This window comes from Callorhinchus milii, unplaced genomic scaffold (assembly GCF_018977255.1).
Source record: "Callorhinchus milii isolate IMCB2004 unplaced genomic scaffold, IMCB_Cmil_1.0 Scaffold1, whole genome shotgun sequence".
Classification (NCBI taxonomy): Eukaryota; Metazoa; Chordata; class Chondrichthyes; order Chimaeriformes; family Callorhinchidae; genus Callorhinchus; species Callorhinchus milii.
This window is the reverse complement of record NW_024704742.1, coordinates 96,527,388-96,541,631: the sequence shown is the minus strand read 5'-3', so window position 1 is coordinate 96,541,631 and position 14,244 is coordinate 96,527,388. Positions and strand designations below refer to the sequence as shown.

General features: G+C 38.9%; 1 protein-coding gene and 1 non-coding gene across 23 annotated transcripts in view; both read left to right on the top strand.

Annotated features, from left to right (window-relative positions):
• The window catches only part of LOC103186089 (transducin-like enhancer protein 4), a 93,650-nt gene that overhangs the window by 52,853 nt on the left and 26,553 nt on the right, over nucleotides 1–14,244 (top strand). For 4 of the 22 annotated variants that reach the window (XM_042333588.1, XM_042333563.1, XM_042333552.1 and 1 more), the window contains 3 exons: nucleotides 1,259–1,285; nucleotides 3,365–3,545; nucleotides 5,575–5,594. In XM_042333588.1, coding sequence (XP_042189522.1) covers nucleotides 1,259–1,285; nucleotides 3,365–3,545; nucleotides 5,575–5,594 — 228 coding nt within the window. Of the gene's footprint in view, nucleotides 1–1,258; nucleotides 1,286–3,346; nucleotides 3,546–5,574; nucleotides 5,595–14,244 lie in introns of all 22 variants that reach the window. The other 18 variants (XM_042333584.1, XM_042333559.1, XM_042333541.1 and 15 more) reach the window with 8 other exon arrangements.
• On the top strand, nucleotides 8,415–8,486 carry trnav-uac. Its single transcript has one exon. It is a non-coding gene; the product is annotated as a tRNA-Val (tRNA).

Sequence of the window (14,244 nt, the reverse complement as noted above, 5' to 3'; positions counted from 1 at the left end):
CTGTCTGTTTAGGGTAATTCTATCTTATGGGTATAAATACTGTACTCTGACTGATCTTGATTGAACTGGACTGATGTGTTGCCTTGTATCAAACTTCTGCTGGTATTCCCAAAGACCACTAGAACTCTGCCATACTTTGGAGGGGTGTATACATGAAATTTTATTCCAGACACACATGTCAGTCTGATTGCTGACGCATTGCGCCTTACCATGTCTTCAGGGCAGTATTTCGCTCAACTATTCAGTCCCATGAATTGCTGTCTCGCTCAACCGACTAAATATAAAGGAGCCCATTAACCTCCATTTCTGTCATGTTTATGTCGCCACACTCAAATTCCACAGGGAGGAAATGGCTTCACACAGCACAAAATAACAGAGGCAATTTCCTCCTTGTGATGAAACTCTGATCTTTTGATGCGTTAAATTTCTGCTTCTCACCAATAAGAGGTGAGGTTACACAGGATTGACTGATTTTTTTTAATATCGTAAAAAGTTTGAGATGTTCACGTGTGGATAATGGGTGGGTTGCCTTGGTCACAGCAGGTGTACATCTTTAATATTTAAAATAGTATTACAGTCTCAGCCACTGGGTTACATGAAAATTATGTTGCTAGAAGAATTTATTTTGGAAAAGGCATGCTAATCTTCCAAATTTTTGTAAATGGATCAGACAGTGCTGTGCCTCAGAGTATGATATACAGCCAACAAAATTTATGCTGTTCTTCAGTGTTCATGTTGTGTTTATTTCCCAAACCCATCACTTGGTGTTGCATTGCCTGAGATGGGAGCAGTTTGAATTTTTTTTTATTAAGGAAATTAGTTGTTTGGTTCAGTAAAATAAATTGCCTTTAAATTAAATCCTAATCTAATTGCATGGCGCCTTATCATGTCTTTGAAACGCTTCACGCAATTTTACTGTAAAGTGTAGTCAATATTGTAGACAAAATGTGGCAGCCAGTTTGCGCACGGCATTGTCCCACAAACAACCACGACTGTGTGGTTTTATCTGTAGGATTGTTGGCTAGGAGAAACCTCCTCTTTTTGGTTGCTACAGCTCAATGAAGCAATTGTAGTCATGCTGAAATTGGAGAGTTTTAATATTTAAACTATTTATTTCACTTAAACTTGCTTATAAAACAAGTATGCTATGATGGATATCTAATGTATGTTGATGTTTCGATCGTAATATAGTATGTTTGATTATATATTCAGTAATGCACGGACTAACTTGCATTACATTTTATTTTTCCCCTGACAGCAGCAGCAAACCATCTACCCCACAATGGTTAGTACAGCGCAAAGCTTGATGCAGCTTTGGCTGAGGTCAAGCACTCAAATACTAACCTCTTGAGGGCTTTTCTATGTGTTGCCAGTGCACTGGTAAAACAGACTTTAAACTCTTGTCAGTGCAGCTACTAGTGCATGCATCATAGTCCCACTCAAATAAACCTGTCACAACATAGACTCACCGGGTAGCAAAGAGTACAAGGGCAGGCCTCTAGCTTTTATTCGAGCATCACTAAACGTGCACAGAGTACGCAATTATTTCAGCATTATTGAGCAAGCCTAAGGACCTGCACCTCTGCTACATCAGATTTCCTTTAGTAATTTGCTGAAGTACTGCTAAGGACACTCTGAGGGGTTTAAAGAGTGGCTGCAGCTAGGTTTGTTTCTGGGTTATTTAATTCATTTTTCTCACAAATTAACTCCTGCTGTGCAGTTAACACAGAGGATAGATTTTGTACTCGCTATCTGTTTGCTGAGTATTTGTGCAATGTTACTTTTTTTGGGGGGGGTGGAGAGGAAATGAGAGTTCTTTTTGTCAGCATCTTTCTTAATACATCTTCCTTCAGTAACACATTCTTTATTGTGTTTGCAGTTTGTGCACAGTATGAATTCTGTGGCACTTGAATGCTGTTCAGCATGTCACTGCTATAATTGACTCTAAAACATTGGTGTAACTGCCTTTTTATGTTCTGTGCTATATTTTGCATGACTAACTACTGTACTTCTGTGATTTGTTTTCTTTCTTTGAAACATTCTCTTCTGCTAACATTTTATAATCAGCCTTTTTGAAGTTGCAGTATCTTTCCACAAAAGATAATAATAATCCTTTCATTTGATATAACTCCTTATCATGTCTTCGAGACGTCTCAAAGCGCTTCACAGAATATACTGTAAAGTGAATTGACTGTATATTTTGTGGGTGCAACATACAATTTCAGGCAAATCATATGGACTGCAAATCAAAACCAGTCTATCTGTACATTGGCTTATGACAATTTTGAGGTTGGAATATTGTAAGAGGGACAGGTATAGAATCTGTTGCTAAATGTACACAAGCTTCATTTATGTTACTGGCTATGTGTCACCAGCGTTTATCCCATTTGGATCTATTCTGGTTGAAACATTTTTTGCTAAAATCACGTGTAAAGGCCCATTAAAATCAATTTTCACCAATTAAAACCTCAGTGTTTGGGTGAAAATCAATTGATGAACCAATACCTCAAAATATTGAAAAAATTGGCATTTTTGCTGTATTATCCATCTGCACATTCCGAAACTTCTCGCTGCAATGCTGGATCTGCAAATCCATGTACAAAGCTATATACGCTTGCATGTAAACTGGGTTCAGGAAGGCACGCCTGATGTGATTTCCGTGCAGGTCAGCTGGATCTGAGAATTTGTGCGCATTCAAAATCCTGCCTTCCTGCACTCCTGCTTCTGGCAAGGAGAGCCGAGTACAATGCACGTGCAAGTAACCCGGTTCCGGCAATGTGCTAACAGCATAATGTTCGTGCAGTGCCATGTAACTATATGCAATGGTGCACAATATGGCTGTTAATTCCAATTTTCATCAAATTTCCCTACTGTGTAAAATTTCTCCCCCCTGCCCCCTCCCCCTGATTTTTGCCTTTTTTTTGACAAAAAAGACACTGAAGGAAAAATTATCTGTGCTTTTTTAAAAAAATCTGACTAATGGACCTTAACCATGGACAATTACTGATATAGATACTGGGTCACTAATAGACTTTTATTCCCTCAAACTTTAAATTGCTGATCAAAATGAAATAATCGTACAGCTTCAATCAAGCATTGACCTTACTGTTATCTTAAGAAGTGTATGTAATGGTGCAAGCAGTCTGTGCAGAAGAATTTTACCAAACGGGAATATCTGCACATAATGAGCCTCCAAAGCACTTTCAAATTGGTCCATAAAAGCCAAGCAAAGGGAGATACTGCTGCTTCAATTGCACAATTGAAATTTAAAATGTAAAATGTGGAAGTATATGCTTTTCTTGTACTTGGCTTTCCCCTAATTTCTCCTACATTGTATTCATGCAAGGTTATTTCTCAACAGCAGCAGCAGCAGTTACAGGCCCAACATTTGTCACACGGTCACGCACTCCCAATACCTCTCACTCCACACCCATCTGGGCTTCAGCCTCCAGGAATCTCCACTGTTGGGAGCAGTGTGGGCCTGTTGGCTCTGTCCAGTGCCATGAAAGATGAGAAAAAGCATCATGATACAGATCATCAAAGAGGTGAGCAACGATTAAAACTCATTGCTGAATTTTAGTCTGATAATGTGCTCAGCTTGTGCCTCCAGAGGTGGGAAGAGTGGTGCAAAAGTGGAGGCAGGGTTGTTGATGATTGAATGTGATAATGTCATGCAAACAAGTGCTTGTTTGTTACCAGTTGCATACATTTTGGCAATCGCGTACATGCTGCACCCGTCAAATGCTGAACACCTCACAGGATGCAGTGGTAAAGTGTGTGGGTGGTATCCTGTGCAGGGATTTCATTGGCACACTGTAAAAAAAATTAAACCCAACAGTCAGAAACCAGAGCCAATTTAATAGTGAATCATCCTTGTCTTTATTGTGATTCTTTCCCCATCATCACTTCACACCCAAGTAAGTTTCAGAATAGTTCAAATAATATATCATTTGGAGCTGTGCTGTAATTAACACTAAGCTGTACTGTAAACATCTTTTCTGTGTATTTATAATCTGATCACCATGAATACTTGTACCTTTTTAACTTTAATTCCTTCATGTAATTTACATAGCTCCTTAAGTTTAAAACTTGAATCTTTTGAAACCGTTTCAATTTGTTTTTTTAAAAAATTGCTGCTTAAAGATTGGAAGGGTAGAACCATGCAAATTTGCAGCACAGAAAAAGGCTGTTTGGCTGGTTGTGTCTGTACTCGCTCTTTTAAGAGCAGATTTGGCATAGTTACCGTTTAGCCATGTTTATGTTGTAAAGCTAAATAAATAGCTCACCCACAGGCAAGAAAATGTGGTGACCAAATTGCCGGAGGTACTGGGAGGGACCAGTTTACTTTATTGTTTGTGGAATTGGTGCTTCTGAAAACAGGATCGAGACCCACTTTGGAATATGGCTGTCAGTACCTCTGGAGGAACAACACCGTTTTATTTATCCTAGAGGCTGCCACGCCATCCCCCTCCCATACACACCAAGCTTATGTCAGCTGTACCATGCATACTGTAGTGCAGCACTGATTTTTGAGGGGAAGATAAAGATAAGTAACACTTAATTCCTACTGTGCACACAGTTTGAACATTCACACTGCCTCCAAATATAACCAGTGAGCAATTGAATTGATCCAACCAGCACTTAATACCTAGCTTTATTTTGCCAGGCTTCAGTACAGTGTGTTAGTGCCCAAGAGGAAGGACTGATTTGTATTTGACCTGGGTTGGATTAGCCCATGAATAAAATACTTAATGATCAACTAATCTTAATTAATCTGGGCTTCTTTTCTCCAAGATAAATCAAGTAAGAAAACGGCATGATGCCAGGTTTTATTTTTCCTCATGGACATCGAGTACACGAGTAGAAAACACTTTTGAATGAATACCTTATCTGGTTGACTGGAGTGTATTCTCTTTTGTGTTTATTAACTGAAGGGCTGTGTCATTAGTGTGACAAATGGTTTGCATTTCTTTACAAGGTAAACAGTGCTGCTGTCATTCAATGAGTGTAGTTGCCACCTTGAGAGGTGGCTCTCCCTGTGCCTCTGGAGGCAGGAAATGTAACCCCTGGCTTTAGTGAGCTGAGCTCTTGAATGGAAGAAGCTCTACAACATAAACATAACCCAAGAGTATTGCATTCAGTTCGGCCAAATGATTGTGGTATCCCTAAGAGTCATCATCAGGACTTTTGTTAGGAAAACAAGAATTGCATTATAATGTGAGTTATGTTAACAATTCTTGCCATCTCTGTTCATGAACTTGGCCATTAATATAAAATGAACAACTTCATATGAGCTGGTGCCTTTAAAATGCTTAGACTCATAAATGGGGCATCCACCATTCACTCCACTTTGATAGCAGACACCCATATATGACAAAAAACGTTGCTTCGGTGTGGAGTCAGACTAGTATATATTTGCCAGTGTAACTAAAGGGTAAGAATTGTCATGCCTAGTGATTGGGGGGAGGGGGAATGGCTATCACTCGTGATCTAATTTGTTTTTGTTAATTTTCACTCCCATCTGCACTTCCTGTGACCTCATTCATTCATCAAATACTGTGGTTGCCACGAAAGCAGACAGAGACTCTGTAAAGGTAAGCTTGACTTGACTATTCCTTTCTTACGAAGGATCAAGGTTGGATTGCTTGTTCGATTCCCTCCTTTCTCTGCTTTTGGTGACATCATCTGTAGATATGGGGTGCACTTTCACATGTGTACAGATGACACCCAACTCTATCTCTCATCTCTGGTACTATCCTCCATTGTAGCGCCACTGTTATGAGTTCTAACTTTCTGCAGCTCACTGTCACCAAGATTGAGGCTCTCGTGCAGTTCCTGCACCTTTGAGATGTCCTCGCAATGTGAAAGGCACCATATAAATGTAAATTGTTGTTGTTTTCAGTTGCATTTTCACCATGTCTTATGATCTTGACGCAGGTCCTTGTCATAAGCAAAAATCTATTCATGTATTGCAGTCTCAACCATTTAAACTTATGCCTGAGGCTTCTATATCCTGGTCCCTAATTTTAAGTTAATCTTTTTTTTGAGAACTGCTCAGCTCAGTGGTTTTATTCCAAAGAAACTTTACTAATGTTTAATTATGCAATGAGATAATTTTTTTGGAAAAAAAACGAGCAAAAATAACTCAATGTGTTGACATAAAAAAACTAAGGTTTGAATTCTAAAAGTATCATTATTACTGAATAAATGTACTGCAAGAACAGCTATTTCCATTGGATATTCATAGTATTGTGTGGATTGTACTGATGTTGCCTCAGAAATGAAAGATGCTCGATGTTTCTTAAAGACTGGCTGCTTGACTGCAGGTAGTAATTCACAGCTGGTCGATATCTATCTGTGTATAATCCCAATAATACACTGAGGCTAGTTGTTGTTATACTTCGTGCTCACATGCTTATGTCCAACATAATAAATAGCAAAAACAAAATTGTGAATTACTTGAATTGCTCATGAATTATGATATGGGGCACAAATGTTTGACCTTATGTTGTTTACTTGGGTGAGTAAAATGCTGCAGTTGTTTGTTTGTTGCATTCTTACTATTTAGTATAAGTTTGCAAAGCTTTTATTCATTAAAGAAGAGCAAATCCTGTAGTCAAAATTCAGCTGTTCTAGGAGAATGCAAATGTGGCTATTTTTATTAAAAAATAATTTAAGTCATTTTATTTTTTACTTTGTATTTTTATTCTGACAAATTAAGCCAAATGTTGAGGTTTAAAAGCTAGATCCTGGTAGCACTGGTAACCTGCTGAAGTTGTGTACAACTAAACCTAGAAGGCAAATGTACTTTACATTTTAAAATAGCAGTACTTTTATTAAAATTGTGCATTTTTGCATATTGGTGATGAGTGTTGGGATTATGAATGCTTTTTAGATGATTTCTGAGACTTTTGGAAGTGTTCCTGTGTTTTTTTAAACCAGCTTTTGAAGGAGCTCAAACTCTCTTAACTGCATGCACACTGAGTAAATGAGTTTTTAAGTAACCTCATTAACAGTTTATAGAACAAATCTGAAGACTGTAGAAGTGTGATTGCAGCTACTTTGAGACTAATACCCAGCTCACCTACTCTAATTGGAGCAATTTGTAATACAGGATACATCTACAGGTAAATTTCTTTTTGTAAAATAAATATTCTGAATCTGGTCTTTTTTATGTTGTGTCTGCTCCCTCTGTCCCTGGCCCAGCCCACCCCACCATTGGCAGTCAGGCCTTCAGCCTTTCTGCCCCCACCCTTTGGAACTCTATCCCACATTCCTTTCATCTTGCTCCCTCCCTTGCCTCCTTCAAGGCACGTCTCTTCTTCGACCGCGGCTTCGGTCACCCTCCTACCCCTGCCCTCCACCCCTCCTGATCCCAACCCCCTGCATGGGTCTAAATCCCTGACTGTCCAGCACCTTGGTACATCCTTGCAACCTGAAAGACGCTGTACAAATGTAATTTGTTGTTGCTGTGTGTGTGTGTGTGTGTGTGTATGAGAGACACATTGACTTACGTTGGGGTGTGTGTGTGTAGTGGTTTTCACTGTTGGTGAATTACTACAACATGCATTTATATTAGTACCCTTCATGTAGAATAATGTCTTAGAGCACTTACAGTGGTGGGGGCAGTTGCCAAACAGGAAAGGGGGGAAGGTAACGATGGGTGTGGTCGAAGAGGTAGGTGAGGCAAGACTACGCTGAGAGAATCAGAAAGTTCTCTACCAAAATTGTGTCCTTTTGACAACAACATACCGGTATAAAATGAGCATTAGCATTGTAAACTATGTGAGTGACATGAAGACTATGGGGTTGGAAAAGTGCTCATTGGGAAAACTGGAGTGTAAATTGGAATTTGATGCCACAAAAAGCAACCTTGGAACATAAAGTCTCTTCTAGGTCTCATCCACGTACGTCAAACGTTTTTTCCAGGATTATTCCGAAGTTTATGAAGACGTTTCCTCAATGAGTGCCTTTTCAATCTCTGTCTTTAGCGGCACTTATCACTGCACCAAGAGGTGGGTCTGCTTCTCACCTTTGAAGGAAGCAGTGTTTGCGATTGTAAGATAAAGGGTAACTATCGTTGTCTCTGGTGGCACTAACTGCAATCGTTGCCACACTGTTACCATTTTTTTTACATTGCTAGCCTAGACTGACCTTCCTGATACTGCAGAAAGGGAAGTTACAGTTTGAGATTTTGCAACTGGAAACATAGATGCAGTTGTTATTCGTGTTGGGGATCCTACCAGCAGTGTTAAGAATACAGACTGAAATTGCTGTGCAGGACATGACAATCTAAACCACCTCCAGTGCTGTAGCCTCCAGAGGCCAGGAGGGAGTGGTGAGTACCTCTGGAGACAGCACCTCAAACCATTGATCCATTTAACCTGAGTGCTCTATTTATACTGTAGATGTGGAGTCCTGTAGCTCAGTGGTTAGAGCACTCGCCTTACAAGCGAGACACCTGGGTTCAATTCCCGGCAGGGCAAAACCTTGGGCAAGTTTCCTTACTCCACACACCTAATAATAATCCCTCCAAAACAAAACAATAATAAATTGGTTATTTTCAATCCACGATTGTTTGTGGGACACTGCTGTGCGCAATTGGCTGCTGCGTTTCGCCCACAAATGTACGGTCAATTCACTTTACAGCATATTCTGTGAAGCGCTTTGAGACGTCGAGAAGACATGAAAAGGGCTATATCAAATACAAGGATTATTATTATTTGGCATAAAAAGAGTAACCTTTACGACTGAGAGGAACAGGAACTCAGAATTGAGTTAAATCAGAAGTGAATGGAGACAGTCAGTCAGCTGGAGAATGCTTTCTCTGAATAGACAAGACTATAGTGCTGGATAGGTGGGGGTGTGGATAGTTAATTTTGTTTTTAATTGGATCATGTCAAATACTGTGCGAGTCCCATGTCTGTGGGATAATGACTGGCAGAGAAAACAGTCTTGTATTCAAAAACAAATGCAGATGTAGGTTATGGGGATGATTTTGACGAGAAATAAACTTGATTAGATAATGTGGTTCAACCATTTCAAATGTTGAGGTTTTGTTTATTTAGTGTGGTGGCTCTTATTAAATGCTCACAGTATTATCACTTCTTTTGAACATGGAAAGAAATTGACCTGGTGGAAAACGTGCTGTTTTGATAATTGCAGGACAACACATACTTGAACTAGCACTTACATTAGCTCCTCTGTTTCAGAATATAAAGCTGGGGTATATCTAAAGGGAAAATATTTTGGTACCAAGAGTTTAAAGATTCATCCAATGATTTACTTTAGGATGAAAAGCTTACTGCCATCATTTCAGATTACAATAGCCTGCTAATTTCCTTAAATGTTTTCAGCAATGCACAAAGTAGCAGTTAGTCTCTTGTTTTATTGATCTGTCGTCTCTTAAGTGGCTCTATGTAGGAGAGGCTTTTTATGATTATACATCATGTGACTAATACTGATGTTCAAGCACCAGAATGTGCCAGTTCCCAACAGCTGCAGACTGAATCCTTGTACAAAATAATTTATTCATGCAGGATAATGCCATTTAACATTTAGCAGGTAATGAACATGACATAAATTTCCTCTTGCATTTAATTTTTCCCTTTTCTCCTCTCTTAAAGTGCAAACGGGCAGGACCAGTGCTCTAAGTAATAAGCAGTGTTTGGCTGTCTGTCAAGGGGGAATTTTTTGTGCAAATTTAAATTAATGGTGCCTGAAATTTTTATGGGTCTTCTGAAAGCCTTTAATGTGGAAAATAAAGGATGTACTGACAACAATTAGTGTAGGGTGTAATGTGAAGGAGTAAAGTTTTGTACAGTATTGATAACGATTAAGTTGACTTTTAAATTAATTTCACAGCATAGGGTGGTTATATCTTGAACACTGTAGTACTGAATAGAAGGATGGAAGGAATATCTTTAAAAAATTTGGTTTGTAAAGGCTTAGAATCATTGGCTCCTATTCGTTTTGTTTTTGCCTTTGGTGTGTGTTTGGAGTAGGTCACTCTTCAAATGCATACAATACATTACAAATCAATGCATCCAATACAATGAAGTTTACAATCTAAAATGTATGTTCATTATATAGACTGAAAAATCCTGAGGTTTGTGGTATCATTTGTCTCCATCCTGTTGCCTGTTCATATCATTTAGCAAAACGAATTATTTACTGATGTAAATTAACACAAGCTAATGAAGACAGTCTTTATACATGCTAATACTACTCCGTCAATCACTGTTGGCGTTTAAGTTCACAGAAAAAATCAAAGTGCCTGTGATTTTGACTTGAATATTTTTGAACAACTTCTGAGCTTGTTATAATGCCCAGTTACATTAATTTGCCTTTTAAGTGATTCATAATGTGCTTTAATTTAAGAAAACACGATTCTATTTGTGAAACAATTAAGTGAAGGCTGACTGCTCTTTAAGGTTCTAAGGTCTTTAGGGCATATTTGTGGCCTTGTTAACAAATTAAAGATGCATTGCTCATAGTGTGAAAAATTTATTCATTACATTTAATATTGGCAATTGAAGCATAACAATTAATGGATCCCTGCCTTCTGCACTTTAAATCTTATGGGTACAGAGATAACAATATCAAGAACTTGGTTCGAAGTGACCCATGAAACTTATTGGAGATTGGTCTCTTATTTTACCTTTGTGAACCAAGGGTGAAAATGCTGTACTTTCTAATACAGTAAATGGCAAATACATGGCACCATGGCAACAAAACTGCTTTGTAGATTGCTTCATAAGATAAGTCTGCACTGCAAGCAGATGTCTGAATCAAGGAGCCCTTTCTCAACATAAACAAATAACTTTTAGGCAGGTGTTGGAAATCATATGGAAATCCTATTAAGAGGCCTTGGGTTCCTGTCTGTCAGGAAGCCTTTGCCACAAAGGGGTTGGTTGTCTGAATGAAACAGACAGAGTTAATTCTCATTAGATTTTAGCTTTCCCAGGAAATGATTGTCTCTGCATGTTCGCTTTCTCCTGTGAATTTGAATGTAGTCTGTTCTTCTATTGATCGGTTCTGCCTGCCCTCTATAAATCAACACTTGAACCAACAGTAGTCCTGGGAGATTTGTGATGTTTCCCTTGACTGGTCTGGGCCTGCCAGATCCTGCTTGGATTACAACAGAAAGACGAGAGTGTAGGTGCAGGAAAGGTGAAGCTCTTGTAACTCCCTGGATGATTAAGGGCTTATTGATTTGTTTTTTTTTGGGGGGGTGGTATATTTTTTTCAGGATTCCTCTATAGCTTGTACTGAATTTCAATTGATAATCTATGCTACTTAAAACAGGAATAGCTGTTTGCACCTTAGAGGATTTCCCACCGCATGGATACATCAAATAAACATTTTACGTGAAGTTAGTGAAGATCATACCATGTTGTAATGAGTTTAATATTTTTATTTTGGATTGCAGAGTTATACGAAAGAAAAACAAGATGTGCATTTGTTTTCAGAGGCATGATTATTAGTAATGTTAGGTCAATAAAAAGTTAATTTATTTGTCAATGGTTGCGTGTGGACAATGTTTCTTACAAATACTCTGAGGGTTAAATGCGGGTAAATGTAAAACCAAAAGCTTCGCCATTATCATAGAACCCTTTTCCAACTATAGTCCCTGCGATGCACTTCATAAAGCCAATAAAATGCACATTGGTGGTCTCTTGTTGCCCTAGTAACAGACCACAGGGCATGCTGTATGTGAAATGCATGAACATCTGTGTATTAATCTTTTTAGTTTATTCTTTTCTCGGCACTGATTGGACCACTCCGACTTATGCCTGTGACATTGCGTGAGGAAGGATAAGCTGCAGGGTTCCCCAGGGCCCTGCCCTAAGTGGTTGGCGGAATAGAAAAGTGAAGTGAGGTTTAGCCAGGCAGCGCTTTCAGTGGTTGAGGGATTTAGCCTGACAGTGCTCTCGGTGGGACTTTATTAGCTTAGTTTCTGCTATGCAGGGAAATGAATAGAAATTTTCTAGTAAATCTAGGCATTAGTAAGGTTTATTGGTCTGTCTAGAAATACAAGCAGGAGAACTGAAGCAATCTCTGTTTTTATATTATGAATTTCTTTGTGCCAGCTGCATTCCCTCTGGGTTCTGTCTAGATATTGAAGTACTGAATAAATCTGTCTAATACTATGGAAGAAATTCATATCCATTGTATGTTTTTAAGAAAAATTGAATAAAATATCAACACAAAAATGCCTGGAAAGCACCTTTTGAATTATATTAAAACAGCACCCTAATTGGACTGTTCAGGAGAAAACAATTGGACTGTTCTTATTGCAAATTTCTCTTGCACTTGATAGGTAAAGCTACTGTGGCAAAATCACAAATGAGTGAAATTTAGTACGTAGAATTTATTTTGCTAACAATGTGATGATAATCCTTTCACTTGAGAGTGCCTTATCACAACATCTAGACGTCGCATAGCACTTCACAGGATATACTGTAGAGTGCAGCGACTGTGCTTTGTGGATGAATGTGGCTGCCAGTTTGCAAAACTGGGCAGTTTTATTTGGGGGATTGTTGACCAGGATAAATTCCCTTCATAAACTCATTAAAGATCACAAGAGAGGTTTGGATGAAAAATGCCCTTTGGCTCATTCGATCTCATCTTTTCAGAATTACCAACCTGCTGTCTTCCCATAACAGCAGCAGATTGTTTTATTTAAAAACAAATCCCAACATCCTGGCCTAAACCACTCTTCCTCGTAAACTATTCAAACATTAGATATACTGTGGATAAATAAATACTTCCTGGCGTCTGCGCTAAACTTAGGTCTTCCTATTCTCCTTTCTTGGTTCATCTGAAAGAAAAGTTCAGAGTTTACTTTCTCCATCCCATTCAAAGCATGTATGCCTTGTATAAGGTGCTCTCTGAAACATCTATTTGCAAGCCTGAATAGCACTAGTTTGTCTTAATTTTTACCTCATTCCTCAAACACTGGAGATTGTTCTCTGGACTGTCACAAAGGTCTGGGGAGCCCCTTTATGTTGCAGCGAGCAAAATTATAGGCAGGCCTTCAGGTGCAGGCGAACCAGAGGTACTCACATTACCCCTTAAATATGACTTCTGGGGATCTAAACTCAACTGGTTAGGTTACAGTCCAAAGTTCTTTTTGTCTTGATGACTGCAGCCTTTTACTCTTTTTACTTGGTGAGTGATGAGTCAACTAACATCCCTAGATCTCGTTGCTCATTCCTCCACCTCTGAGAATCTTCCTCATTGCTCTCGTCTGCCTCGATTACCCGGGTAGCCACCTTATGTTGTGGTGATCAGAACTGTATTCAAGGTGCGGTCTGACCAGAGGATTATACAGTCCAATTGTGACGAGTGGAGATTTAAACCCAAATGATTTAGCAATATAGCGCAGCATCCTCTTTACCTTGATTATTGCTGCCTCACACTGACATTGACGTGGTGAGTGATGAGTCAGCTAACACCCCTCAATCTCTTTCAGCTTGCCCCTTAAAAAATTAATATTAATATGCCTGAGGAATGGGATCGTGCTCTGGGTCTAACTGTATAGCCTTCTATTGCCTTTTGCTGTGTCACCTTCTATGACTATTGTTTTATAACCTCCGACTGCCTTTCACTCCATTCTCCTCCAATTAATTGCAGCAATTTTAGTAAAAATGGCAATTTATCAGCAGTGCAATTGAAACTTGAAGTGTATAAATTTTTTTACATATTCACACAGTACAGCCATTTTCCACAGCATGAGCTGTGTAGAAGCTGTTCATGCTGCATACTTTTGTGTACATGTTCTGGCATGGTAATTGCTTCACGATCACTCAGAAAGTTCAAAATCACTTGCATTTGCTCTGCCAGACTCTGGTCTTTTTCATTTCCTACTCCTTTTCACAAACAGTCCCGTACCAGAAATGATGCTCATCTATAAAGGCAGTGCTGCAAGCTAGTCATTTAACCTGAAACATTCGGATGCTGTAACGAAACATGTGAAAAGCTTGGCTGTTACACATGAGGAAGCATGCAGATGACCAATCGTTACACTGTTTTATCGGCTGTTGCTGTGGCCATTAGAGTGTGAATTCATTTGACTCGGATTTCAATTTGTTGCTTTGAATTGCATTTATTTAACTTGGATAAGCATTTCCACGCTGCCTGATAATTTCCCCGAACTACATTTCTAACCAAATTGGAATGAAGTGACATAAAACCGAACCGAAAACTGTATAAATGTCCATATTCGTGTGCCACTTGTAA